This window comes from Saccostrea cucullata, unplaced genomic scaffold, assembly GCF_032062105.1.
Source record: "Saccostrea cucullata isolate Sc308-1 unplaced genomic scaffold, CSIRO_AGI_Scuc_v1 ctg1629, whole genome shotgun sequence".
In the NCBI taxonomy this organism is placed as follows: Eukaryota; Metazoa; Mollusca; class Bivalvia; order Ostreida; family Ostreidae; genus Saccostrea; species Saccostrea cuccullata.
Window position 1 is genome coordinate 13,469 of NW_026938283.1, and position 14,724 is coordinate 28,192.

The following is a 14,724-nucleotide window of genomic DNA, read 5'->3' on the forward strand; positions in this document are numbered from 1 at the left end:
ACATATGTATCATGTGCTATCTGTGTAAGTTATTATATCACGTGCATCGATTGAACACGTGGTCACTCATTTTAATACACATTTCCTATTAGATAAGTCATTGTATTTATTGAATATTTGTTTCACGTGTTTTGATATAAAGCAAGTGAAATTTTCCAGACAATAAAGTGTTCTCTCTTTATATGGATTAATGTTTCACAAACAACCATCCGTACAACAAGCAACTTTCTCCTTTTTGTAGAAATGGGTGATTTATAATGTAGCAACATATTGCTCAGAAGAAATACAAGACAATTCATTGAAACGAAAAAAAATACCACATGAATGCACTTCTCTGACATGTTCAACAGACTTTTACATTAACAGTTATATACAGTAAAATGCATACTAATTAAAATGATTTTTTAAACCAATATGATGCAAATTATATTATATCAATCCATATAAGAAATACAATACGATAACATAATATGAAAAAAAATGTTTAAAAGAAGTCTTTTATGGATAAAATAATTTAAAGTCATTGAAGTAAGAGGACTTTGATTTCCTCAGACGACCATTCACCCACATACAGATTGTCATGCTCGTCTATACAGAGAGAACGTGGCATGTACATGTCTTTGTACTGAATGAAGTGAAGCAGCTCGCCATTCTGGTTGATCACGTGAATTCTATTTTTCAACATGTCCGCTACAATGATGTTATTCATGGAATCACAACAAATGCCGTATGGATCAAACTGAGGGTCGCTTTGTGCTCCCGTGTAACAAAATCTGAGAAAGCCACCTCTGTCTGTGACGACCACGGCATTCACATCAGAAACACAAATGTCACCATTTCCGTTTTCTGTTATATATGTCGGGCAGATAAAAAGGGGTCGATTTTTGTCCGCCTCTATTTCAAAGAGTTTGCCTACACCTTGAGATAACTTGAAAACTTTACCCAGTGAACGGTCATGCATCTGATGGTTCCAGTGAGAAACCAAAATGGCTCCTGATTTACACACTCCTATTCCAGTAGGGGTGTATCCATCCAATGATTCATCTGGCAAAGGCCAAAATGAAGGTAATCCTTTGGACCTGGGTGTTTTATAAACCAACAATGATTTATTATTTGAAAAAATGATATTTTTCTTATATCCGTCATGAGTAAAACACAAACAGGCCCCATGGGTAGAAAAAAATTGAATAGGACCGTATCTTAATTCACAATTAGAAGGGCTGTTCTCTTTCGTGTTTACAACAGAAACACACACCTTTCCATTATCTGCATATTTTAGATCAGTTATATACTTCTGTTCATAATTTATTGTTCTTATTATTTCCATGTCCTTCACAACAGCAGTCAAAACTTGGGCTTGCATAACCTTGTTAACCTATCATGAAAACAACATTCGAATTAAAAAAACACATTTATATTTGACAGTTGTTGCTTTTCAAATTTTTTTTTCATAAACATCTCCTTAAACATGGTATTTACACAAAGTACAGTTGTATGTTTACGACATACTCGTACTCATTTTCTCATAGTTAATATTTGATAGTAATGCTAGGAAATGAGACACGATTTTATCGAATTTTGATCCTTGTTCTATTTAATTTCTAAATAAAAAATAAACTACTTTTTTGGGCCACCGATGATTTCAAGTTTTTGCAAGTAAAATGTAATTGAATTGACAGTATGTACATCAGTCTTGATAATGAAGTTCAACATTTTTTCTTTTTGTATTTAGATTTGAAGATATCAAAAAGGCATTCAGCATGTTCAGAGAACTAACATTTGTTGGTGTGTACGTTATCAGGTAGATAGGTAGATATTTAATTATGGTTTAGTCGTGATATATTGTAAATAAAAATTACCAGTGATGCAGTGTACAATTATATGACAAGAGGCCCATGGGCCATATCGCTCACCTGAGCACTAAGGCTAGGAAAAAGTAGAAAATGGTTTTTTATTGTAAAGTTTAAATCCAAAAGAAATCCCATGACCAATCATGGATTTGCTATATTTTAGAAAATGATTTTTAAAGAATTTTCCTGTATGTAAAACTTTGTTCGGCCATTTTGGCCCCGCCCTACACCGAGGGGGGGGGGGGGATGATTTGAATAAACTTGAATCTACACTACCTGAGCATGCTCCCATTTAAATATGATGAATTATGAATTTGCTATTCTTGAGAAGAAGATTTTTAACGAATTTTCCTATATATTTCTATGTAAAAGTTTGGTTGGCCATTTTGGCCCCGCCCTACCCCTGGGGGTCATAATTTGAACAAACTTGAATCTTCACTACCTTAGCATGCTTCCAAATATACCGGTATACGATGAATTCTGGCTTTGTCATTTTTGAAAAGAAGATTTTTAAAGAATCTATATATTTCCTGGCAGAGTGGTTCTTGAGAAGAAGATTTTTAAAATATGTCACCAAATTTTCAGATTTTTAAAGAATCCCATGTAAAAATTATCTGCACTTGAATTTCAAATTTGAACAACTTTGAAATCCCCTATATAAATATGATGAATTATGGCTTTGTGGCAAGTTTGAATTTTCCTATATATATCAATGAAATTGGCTCAGCAGTTCTTGAGAAGAAGTTGAAAATGTGAAGTTTACAGACAGACAGACAGCTAGACAAATGGACGACGGGCATCGGTTGATCAGAAAAGGTAACTTGAGCTTTCAGCTCAGATGAGTTAAAAAACAATTAAAAAATCTTTTTAATGCTACTACTTTTAAAAGAACTTTAATCAATTTTGAAATTGATCATGTTGAAGTAAAAACAATAAAGGATGTCGCTTACGAGTTTATGAGGAATAGAATGTAGGAAAAAATGACAAAACGAATTTGGTGCCCCTAAATAAAGTAGAAAAAAATCTGTGAAGGCCGGAAGTTGAGGGTAGTGTTGTTCTCTTTTTTTAAGGACAACTTTTTAAGCACTGACTTTCACAGTTGACGGTTTTCGTGACATTTATACCTGCATCTTGTATGGAGGTACGGAAATGATAATAGAGAACACCTTTCTAGTGGTTATAATAGTGCCCCTTATGTTGTTTGGGGCTCTAACATGTTAAGACAGGAAGTTGGGGGTAGGGTGATTGTTGTTTTCTTTAAGGTAGGTCGCAGGTTTAAAAATTCGCGCTTTCTGTGCAAGATGACGAGCATAAGCCGAAAAACAAAAACTCAGTGGAAAATAATTCGTAAGCGGTTTTAAATGGTCATTCGTATTAAAATAATCTAAAAACAATAACTCTAAAAGTTTTCACTCTGTTAGATTCATTAAAATATGATCAAAAATATAAATGTATGCACTTCCGGTTTTTCGGCAAACACTTTCATTTTCACCCTGTTCATGTACCAATTCCACATAAAAATTAAAAGAAATAATTCGACATTTAATTTTTGTTTCTGAGCAGTTAAGTCCAGAAGATGAAAGGAATAAACATATAGGAATAAATCATTAATAAAATGTGTAATTTTCACATGACCTTTGTAAACATTTCCCCTAATTTTTAATCGGTGGGCAAGTTCGAGCAAGAGAAGAACATGTGAAAAAAATATTTTCTTGTGTCGGACATGTTACATGTAGATATGTATTTTTAAAATTTATTTACATTTCATCTTATTAAATATACGGTAAAACTATAATAGATTTCACCAAATACTTATAGAAAATTAGCTTTACTGATAAAGGCAATGTCATATACCAGATAAAGGTCTCCCAAACGGAAAAGATTTTTAACAAACTACTATTAAACCATCAACAAACTACCAACAAACTATATTTTCGTGGTTTGTTAAAGTAGTTTGATAGTATAGCATTCAATGAAACACAAACAAACCACAGTTTCTGAAAATAAGTAAAGTGGTTTGTTAGTCTTTCATTTCTGCTGATTGTGATTTCTTTATAGTTTGTTAGACTTGGTATCTTGCAACAGTGTTTTATTAGTATAGCATTTGCATCTAACCACATGGGAAATTACTTTACTGAAATGTTTAAGGTTGAATTATCTAGAATTGTTGAAGTTTCCAAGAACAGCTTAATCTTTACATCCGGTGTTAGCTATTTGCACCAATTTTCAAACCAGCAAGCAGGTCAGAAACAAAGAAACTGGTGAAAGAACATTCAAACTGTTAGTATCATTCTATAGGATCCCTGACTGGAAAAAGCAGCATTTAACATTATTAAAAGATGGATCTGGATACAGAAGAGGTATTTAATGCATGTCATGAAGTTCCTTTTAACCTAAAATAAGGATGGACTACAGTAATTAACCTTCTGTGAATGTGGACTGATGTGTATGCTTTTTACTAGCTTTGGGTTTTTATTTATTTTCAGATTGACCTTATAATTCCTATACTAGTTTATATCAGTTATGCATTGGATTATGGGAAGTATACTTAAATATGTGATAAGTAAATAGACGTTGACTTGGAATTGCATCTCCTAAACAAAAGGGAACATGTTGGATTGTTGCACTTGCATTGGCTAAACTTGTGAATCCTGGAATTTAAAACACCACTCTGAAACAAGACTTGATGAATATTTCAAAATGTGTTTCAAAATGTGACTGTTTTAGGTGTTTTCAAAGACTTGTGGATTTGTAAAGGAAAATTCAAATCTAGTGTTTTGCTGATGGATTTGTTTCCAGTGATTTGTTAGAAGTTTGTTAGAATGGTTTGATAGTAGTTTGTTAGCGTGGTTTGATAGTAGTTTGTAAGAGTGGTTTGATAGTAGTTTGTTAGAGTATAGTTTGTTAGCTCATTTGCATGTGATTTGCTATACTATTAAACTACTTTCAAACCATAGTGGTTTGTTAGTAATTAGTATCGGGGTAGTTTGTTTGCCCTTTTTTTCCGTATGGTCTGTCATGCGAAACACGAACAACCAAGTGGTGCGTATTTGCAAATGCATAGACACAATCTAAAGGCCACTAATGTCATATCCTGGTGAAACTCTAAAAATGTTATTTTAATTCCTATATTTTACTTTTTTTCTTATTACAAAGAAATGTAGGCACTACTTAAACCTTGCTATGGAGTAGAACATTAACTTACCTTAACAATACATATTCTGTTAATTTCATATGAATGTACAGCCTTTAATAGAATGATTAAATCTTAAATAAATATAGAATGTCCCATTGTATAGGATTCAGAATTTGATTTTATGCACGTTGTGTGTATTTTATCCCTGGGGCTTGGCGAAGGGATAAAAAGCATAAGTTGGAGAAAAAGCATATCCAACCACAAATTATAGAACATTCCTTTTATCAAATATCAAAAAATATCCTGTTATAAGTTTTGGATTATAATTTGATTCAATTCCTACATTATAATCAGTGTTGTTGTATTATTTACACAGTCTCTTAACATATAAAATATAAAGGCATGTTATAGCCATTCATGAACTGTTTTATGTAAGTTTTTATTTTCAACTTCCCTACAATTGGCCTTGACCAGTGATCTTAAAATTTCGATTAAAAAAAATGTTAGCAAGAATGTACATTTATTAAGATATATGATCATGCATTCTCTCTCACAATATATATTAAACATATGCAAGAATACCATCTGGTCATATTCAATAATTGCATATTTTATTAATTATCATACCCGGGCAAACAATTAGTTGGGGGGAGGTATATAGGAATCACCCTGTCTGTCTATGCAAACATGTCTGGTCCATATCTTTCTTATGGAGGAGGATTAGATCATCTACTTCATAGAAAGTGTGTCATGACCTTGTCCCAAGATCATTTGGGCAAGTTGAAAAACTTAAGAAAAAGTTCATAATCGGTGTTCGATCCATATCTTTCTTGTTGAAAAACTTGATTCTACAACTTCACAAAAAGTATGTTCCTTTAGACCTTAGAGCGTGTTATGACCTTGACTCTATGTCATTCATGAAAGATTAAGGTCAGTGAAAGAAAAAGTTCATAATTTGTGTCTTTTCATGTCTTTTTTTATGTGTAAATTTTGTAAGTTCCCATTTTACACAAAATGACTTATTACTTGAGTTTGTCAGGACTTTGATCCAAGATCACCCAAAGAGATCCAAAAGCAAGTTCAAGGTCACTAAAAGGAAATGTTCATAACTTGTATTCAGTCGATATCATTAGTATCGATGTTGAAGTAGGCTACACCTTTGTTTCATTTATTACAAATCTAAAATGATCAATTATCAGTAAAGAAAAAATAAACTGATGAATACCAATACCAGTATTTATTAGTGACTTTACACCGTCTCTGAAAAACCTAGCTGTGGGTTTTAGTCCACTTTGGACAGTTCTAGATAATTGAATTTCATCACCTTTACCTTATAAATATGACCTTGAACATTCAATGATCTATAATTGTATTAACATAAGTGCTTTAAACTAAAAGACAATTAAGGAATGTTTTTAAGGTTTGTATGAGTTATTGGTGTGTGAATCACACAGACTTGTCACGTAGGCATATTTCATGAAGCGCGCTAGCGCTTCATGAAAAATATACCTACGTGACAAGTCTGTGTGATTCGCACACCAATAACTCAAACTAAACTTAAAAACATTCCTTGTATTTACATTTTACTTGTTTGGAAGCATCGAAAATATATTCAATATTTGAATTCCTCGCTGCCCTAAATTGTTATACTTTTACCAACGTCGTTGTAGCCCTATTGTGAGGCACGTTTCTCCGTGTATATTTCTACGCGTGAGTATACACGAAAATTATTTTCAAATCAATTTCACAGTTGGCTTAGTAGAAAAACACAGCGAACGTAAATATTTAAGTGTAAGTGTTGATGGGTGTATATTCTGCATTCAATTTGAATTCATTCAAAACCTGCATTTCCTGATAAATCAATATAACAGATAAATCAGTAAAAGTTTTAGCAAGTTTTGTTACTGATAAGAAAATTTAGCCAATACATTTGTACCACCCAATTTTTCTTTTTATTTTTCAAAAGGTGAAGATTTGAAGATGATGTATAAATTAAAAAAAATCCTATGTTTGTGTCTTTTTTTATTGATAAATGAAGAAGGTATTGTCCGATTTCCCTATATAATCCTATGTAAATTGACATGTAGAACCAATAAAAATGACCTCATTTTGAGCGTGGCTGCAGGACAAACTAGGCAGTCAATATTTGTCATTTTTGGCACAGAGTTTACTTATGAACTAGATATTCACCACACAATTTTTTTTTTAAAATCGTATGTTTGGACAATTTTTTAACCGATTGACGAATAACCAGTTATTTGGTTGAAATAAATGTTGAGGTATATATTTATATCGTAAAAGAGTTTCCGTACATTAAATGTTCTAGTGTAAAAGTAAGCTGTCAACTGTAATAGTCAGCGCTTCTCGTAAAAGTCCAAAGAGTAAGCACTTCTCAAAAAAGTCCAGAAAGGGTTTTTTTGTATTTTGACTACCCGTAAGACATGTCACTTTCTAATTACCACATACTGAATCCTCTTTTTTTTTGCACTGAGAAAAACACATTCTTTAGCATGTACGGGGTGTTTACTTTTAGCTTGTTTGGGATATTTCATACTGTTTGGTATTTTATCAGACCAATAAAAGCGTGTCACTTTGCTTGATCGAACGTGGTAAAATTTCACAATTTGATCATCATATTAGTCTTCGATTGGATGTTTGACTTTAATGAAACCAATGATAAACTTTGTATATGAAAGAAAGAACCCATCAACACCCCATAACACTGACCTATTTTTTGAATTATTGTTTTCCAGCGCAGCATTTTGTGAGATTGATTGACGATCGTCTAAAAAGTCAATATTAATTGACTTAAAGAAATGTTATATTTTTCAACGATACATCGTTAACCTTCTTTTTTATTTTTACCTGCTAGAATTAATGTCCTGCGTAGAAAAGTCCACTTTCGTTTTCAATCTAAATTGTGCGTCTCCTACGGCAGCCAGAAAGTGTCACAATTGTAAATATTTTTTTTTAATGAGACAAGGGGTTAATTGTTTATTATTAGATATATACATTTGCAAATATCTTTCTTAATTGAACCTATTGAAGAGAAAATACGTTCAATTCTTTTTGAATTTCATTTGGGGGTCAGAGGTCATAGCGCGACAGGATCACAGAGCGATGTGATATTTTGACCAAACAACTACTACGTTATTGCGCGTCACTACATAGCAATGCGTTGTTCCGTTCGTGTAATAAATAAAATCTAGCTCGAAATGTATTCGTTTCAACTGTAAATATAAGTAATGAACAACAATTAATTAAAAAGTTAACTGGGAAATGAACTTTTAGTTGGTACGTGATCAAATCTACTGAGAAGCCCTTCGGGCTGCACAAGATTCTGAGAAGCACTTCGGGCTTCACAGAATATGATCACGTGACCAACTAAAAGTTCATATCCCAGAGAACTTTCTAATATTGCTGTTTATTTCTTAAATGATAAGAAATGTTGGTGCTCTCTGTTTGGTCTAGACGCCTTTCCCACAGATGTACCTCATATGACGTTCTAGGGGGTTTATTCGGGTTTTCCCTCTTGACCAACCATAGATTTGCATACATTTTTTTCGACCAATCAGATTGCGTGAATCAAAGCATGTGTCGGTATGAATGTTAACTTGTCAGACGCCAGTACCAAGGAGATTAAACGGTTTTGAAAGTAAATGGTTGAGTATTTATTGTTTAATAATTATTGTTTTTAATTTTTAACTACTAGTTGTTAAATAGATAAGTTGTTACAATTATATTATGGGTGTTTTTATTTGATTGAAACAGAATTTTAGTGTCGAAACTGTCATAAAATTCCTGATCATTTAATAAAATGGTTATTGACTTTTGAATTAGATCTACTCGTGACTGTATTGACCTGGTCAGGCCCTTGGCCTTGGTCAACCAATACATGACCAGGTCTAGATCTGTATAGTCACGAGTAGACCTCATCAAAAGTCAAAAGTTGTATATTAAGGATATCCTAAAGAAATTGAAGATTTGACATTCAGATATGAGTGACCGGTCGGCAAAGGATATATAATCACACCCCATGGTACATGTTCCAACCTCTGAAGATTTGGAGATCCGTGTTTGCTCTGCTCAAACTTTGTATTGTTTTATGTACTTTGATCTTGAAAACTGTTCTTTATATCCATAATTCATATTTCAAGGAACATTAGGAAGGCAGTTCGAAATTAACAGATATGAAGATTACAAATAGTTCCATTTAAACATAAAAAGTTAGGAGCAAAACAAACATGAACCTCAAAAAGCATCAGAAGGTGGACATGGTGTGATAAAGGAGTGCGCATCCTCTGTCGATCGACTGGTCACACACGCTGTGTGCTTCTTGTCATTATCGGGTATTTGGTAAAATCTCAATAATGGCCTTACAAAAAGTATGAAAAACGTCAGTCAGGATTTGACTTAGTGATAGATTATATTTACTGATACATGAAAGATCATAATATTGTTCGTAAACCTTGAGAAATGATGACTTCAAACAAATATTATACATATATTAGCTTCGAGGGCAGCATACCAGAATGTTTGCCCCAAGGTTACAGGAAAGCCCTGGAGTGTTACATGTATGTCGCCGGATGTCGAAGGCTTTTCTGTCACCGAGGGGCAAATATTCTGGTATTGCTGCCCGAGAATTAAGGCATATAATATATGGTATATAACATTTTTAAACATTGAACCCTTATCAATCATCGAACATATGTATTAAATACTAAATGTATGTACATGTGTACGTTGAGTATAACTCCATCATATCCCGTCCTGTTTCATGGCAGAATGTTTTCAGTATGTATACTGACATTTTTGTTGATTATCTTTTTTGTATTTAAGGATTAAGGAACAAAACTTTGGTTGGGAGGGCAATGTAACTGTTTCAAGTGAGATATAACTATCCGGCGTGATTCGCCAATTTTTCAGGGTCTATGGATAAAAATATTAAATTTGTGATATAATGGGAAAATGTTATATTTTGATATCGTTTCGATAATTAAGAGAACTTGACGATTAATAATGAGGTAAATTACTCAATTAGCAGATGACTATTTATAGGGCTTTACATTAACTTCTTCCCTACTTGTCCATTTGGACTTGTGACCAGGATATTTAATTGTCCGAACTTAAGGACAGATGATACAAACAATTTTTTTCTTTGAAAAAGATTTAATATCATGTCACAAGTTTAGAAATGTGGATGGTTCTTAGATTTTTTTCTCCTAAGAACTAGAATATGAAAAAGACTTGGAAATTTTTAGGTCACCTGAGTCACTCAGGTGACCTATTGCTATCTGTTTTCGTCCGTCGTCGTTCGTCGTACGTCGTTCGTCGTACGTCGTTCGTCGTCAATCGGTCGTAAACTTTTGAACATTTTCAGCTTCTTCTCTGCAACCACTGAACCAATTTCAACCAAATTTGGCACAAAGCATCTATGGGTGAAGGGGAACACAAATTTTGAATTTCATGATCCCTGCCCCCCTGGGGCCTGGGGGGTGGGGCCAAAACCACTAAAATTAATGCAATCTTTAAAAATCTTCTTCTTTACACCTGGACATCAAGCAGTCAAACTGTATGCATGATTGTAATCAGCATTGAGTCCTTTACCAAAATTGTGAAATTCATGGCCCTGGGGTCAGGGGTACTTGTGCTAGGGCGGAGCTAAATAAGTATATAGTGAAAATGCATTATTTCTTTAAAAATCTTCTTCTCTGCTCCTGGGTATTAAATAAACTAACTAAGTACATAGTTATGATGAGGAAGAGTGCCTCTACCAAAATTGTGAATTTTATGGCCCCAGGGTCAGGGGTTCTGGTGTTAGGGCAGGGCTCTATTGATTATATAGTGAAAATACATTATTTCTTTGAAAATCCATTTCTCTGCTTCTGGGTATTAAATAAACTAACTAAGTACATAGTTATGATAAGCAAGAGTGCCTCTACCAAAATTGTGAATTTTATGGCCCCAGGGTCAGGGATTCTGGTGTTGGGGGGGGGGGCTGTATTGATTATACATGTATAGTGAAAAAACATTAAATCTTTGAATATTTTGTTCTTTGTTCCTAGGTTTTAAGCAAATGAACTACCTATATAGTTATAAGCAAGGGACCTAATCTTCAAGAATTGTAAATTTCAAGGCCCCAGGGTCAGTTGTACCATAGAGGGGGGGGGGGGGCTGTACTTATATACTGAAAATGAATGAATTGTTTGAAATGTGCTCCTTGGTATTAATCAAATTTTTTTGAAAAGCAAGGATGCCTTTCCAAAAATTGTGCAATGTGTGGATCAAAGCCTAAGAGTCAAGGATTCCTGTGTGGTAGCGGCACTACTGATTATTGCTGAATATTACTGATTTGTTGAAATGCATTTTTTGTTCCCCTACCCTGCCTATGGGTATTAAGTAACCAAAATAAGGAACTGCTAAGTGTATAGTTATGATTACCAAATTGTAAATGCTATAGCATCTGGCTTAAAACAAATTCAATCACTGGAAAGTTGTTGAATAATGCTCAGGTGACCTATAAGGCCCATGGGCCTCTTGTTAGTAATATTTCAATGAAAAAACAAATATAGATAAATCACATTCACTAAAGGTTTACAGGTGAAAACAAATTTCAGAATATGTTAACATGGTGCTAAAAGTGTAATATAAACTTAAGAAAAATATACCAATTTTATTAGGAAAAGCTAAATGGTAAAAATCAGCCTATGTGATATTGCTAATTTTTTGTCATTTTGATCTTCCTCTTAAAATTCACCTGGCTTGGTATATTTTTCTAAAGTTTATATTACACTTTTAGCGCCAAGATAACATATTCTGAAAATTATTTTCACCTGTAAACCTTTACTGAATGTGATTTATCTATATTTGTTTTTTCATTGAAATATTACTAATATTTTCCTAGTCTATTTCATTTTCCAGTTCTTCGGAAAAAAATATTCTAAGAACCATCCACTTTTCTAAACTTGTAACATGATATTTAATCTTTTTCAAAGAAAAAAATTGTTTGTATCATCTGTCCTTAAACTTCACTTGTCCAATTTTTTTTCCAATAAATTTTGCTTGAGTCGTGATTTTATTGATAAATACAACAAGCACATAAAATGAAATTTTATGCAAGCTTCCTGTCCTGAAAACAAAAAAAAAATCGTCCACTTTTCCACGAGTGAACCTCAACATCAAACAGAGTTCAAACTTCGTTAGTTCAATGCCTTTTCAGTAATTAGTGTAATTTGATCCCGATCGAATGTGAACTCAATACAAAAGTTTAGAGATTATCCTCTTTAGTGCGCTCTTTTGCTGGGGAGGGAATTTTCATCGCCGCGTAAACAGACAGTTGGGAGAGATATCATTTATAGTTATAATGGACACATTGCATTATCGATATACTGGTTTATTATAACTACATGATAGTCAAGATGCACTCTACAACTCTAATGTAAAGGCATCATTCTTTAAAGCAAAAAAAAAAAATCGTAACAAAAAAGAAAGTATCAAAAATATCAGTGGAAGTGAGACTTTTCAGACTAGGGAAGAGATACATGGACCTCTAATAAATACGGTTCACATGCATCAAATTGTCCAAGTCGGGAATCTTAATGATATATTGATTCTTTTCCTTATTATTACTTAAAAAAACACTAACTTTTTTAGAAATGTTTGTACAATCAAGAAAATCGGTCACTTTTTTACGCCTATAAACACTTCGACGTTTCTATCCTTTTCAAGAACCCTATAATTGATAATAGATTTGTAAATATGCACAGTAGAGCTTGATAAAATCATAAAATACAGCACTGCTTAACATGATTATTATATCCCCGCTTGAAAAGTGGGAGGGTATGTAGTAATCAGGATTTCCGTCCGTCTGTACGTCCACCTGTCCGTCCGTCCGTATGTTCGGCTTTATCTCCTATCCGCAACTCCTCTTATACTACTGAGTGAAATTTAATGAAACTTTCACAGAATCTTTATTACATATTGCCATTCTGCAACTCCTATTTTACTTTTTTATTCGACACGTATGTTAGGTTTCCCATAGCAAAACATGGACATTGCCATTACATGTTTACCTATGACGTCACATATAGAAGCTTCTGGATAACATTTGATAGGACGAGTTATTCCTCTATACAAATTACCGTAAAACAATATACAGCAACACATGGACATAATGGGTAGCGGGGGGTTTCATTTAGTGAGCTAATTGCTCACAGTACCTCTAGTTTTTCTATTAAATTTAATAAATTTTGAAGGCCATAAATATTGTTCATTTATTTATGCCCGTTTGTATACAGAAACCACTTGTTGAATTGCTGAATTGGATACGTTTTGCGCCTCTATCGTTGGAGAGTTACAATATCGAAACTCGCCTATAAATAGCGATCCCTATCAGTACTGAAATTCGGTTTTATGAACATATAGCTTACATATTGAAACTATCGATTAAATTTCAACAATTTTTCTTTTTATCGTGCCGAGACTCCTTTACATTAAAATTGCCAATCGGACAAGTGCCCAGCAATATTCACTGGTCCGTATTTTTTTTTCACTGGTACCGGATAAGCAGGCTATCGTTAATGTCAAGCCCGGACAAAATAATTGAAGGTTAAAAAAAACAAAATAAAGAGTATGCTTTGATTAACAAAACAGGAAGACAAAAAAGATTGGTATACATGCACATTCATATACAGAAAATACACATAATGCCAGAGGACTCTGACGTTTTTATCGTCCAAAAAAAAAAAGAAAAAAAAAATCTGAAAATTTTTCTCCTACCCTCACCTAAAAATACCAGGATGGCAACGTGTTTTGGGGGGACCCACCTAAACATATAGATCTGGGCATGTCTAGAAAAAAAACAATCCCACTATCTCAGTAACCGGACATTTTGTGTTATTTATTCAAGTTGAAAAATCCAATCTGCTTTACCACTATGCGCCGTGCATGCCCTTTTTATACATTGACAGCTCATCCTGGACTCCATGCCGTAAAGCCTGAAGTGAATATCGCAGTGTATATTTGACGTCTATAAAAACTAGTTCAGATAAAATAAAATAAATAATTGTTCAACGTTATTTGATTCAGTAATTTTAGATATCTTTAAGAGAACTTTGAAAAGTTATCATTTGATTTTCTAACTTATATGACGATATGTTCTAGGGACAAATAATTTAGTTATTACAAGGCCCCAAATTTAAATCACTGAAAAGCCAATCAACAAAGAGTCAAACAGCTCGATTAAATGATCTGATAAAGCAATATTTCATTTGAAAAAAAAAATTATTGATAACATATGGTAACATAATATGGTACATGAAGTTTTACATGCATTTTTTTTCTTTTTTTCAATTACCTCAAATATTCACTGCAGAGTTCACTTCCGGTTTAGTGGCATGGAGTCCAAGATGAGCCATCAAATTGAAAAAAGAGTCAGAAATGTCCTGTAGTCGACAAACAGTAGGATTTTTTAACTTGAATAAATAAAACAAACTATCCGGATACTGTAATAGTTGGACTGGGATTTTTTTTTCTGGCCAAGCCGAAATCTGTATGTTTAGGTGGGTCCCCTAAACACGTTGCCATCCTGGTGTTTTTTGTTTGTTTGTTTGTTTGTTTTTTTTTTTTTGTTTTTTTTTTGTTTAGGTCTTCCGTTTCCAACGGAAGACCTTCTACTGATTCTGTTGGTAAAGATTATTATTCTTTTTTTTTTATTCTACTTCCTAAACGCCCACTTTG

The 14,724-nt window shown here is 33.3% G+C and overlaps 1 protein-coding gene across 1 annotated transcript; it reads right to left on the reverse strand.

The window, feature by feature from the left end:
• Positions 1 to 262: 262 nt before the first annotated feature.
• LOC134249898 (uncharacterized) lies at positions 263 to 7,904 on the reverse strand. The gene is made up of 2 exons (XM_062732260.1): positions 7,852 to 7,904; positions 263 to 1,375 (listed from the first exon to the last, which is right to left on the reverse strand). The coding sequence occupies exon 2, from the start codon at positions 1,361 to 1,363 to the stop codon at positions 521 to 523; it is 843 nt and encodes a 280-aa protein (XP_062588244.1). The 5' UTR covers positions 1,364 to 1,375; positions 7,852 to 7,904; the 3' UTR covers positions 263 to 520.
• Positions 7,905 to 14,724: the final 6,820 nt, after the last annotated feature.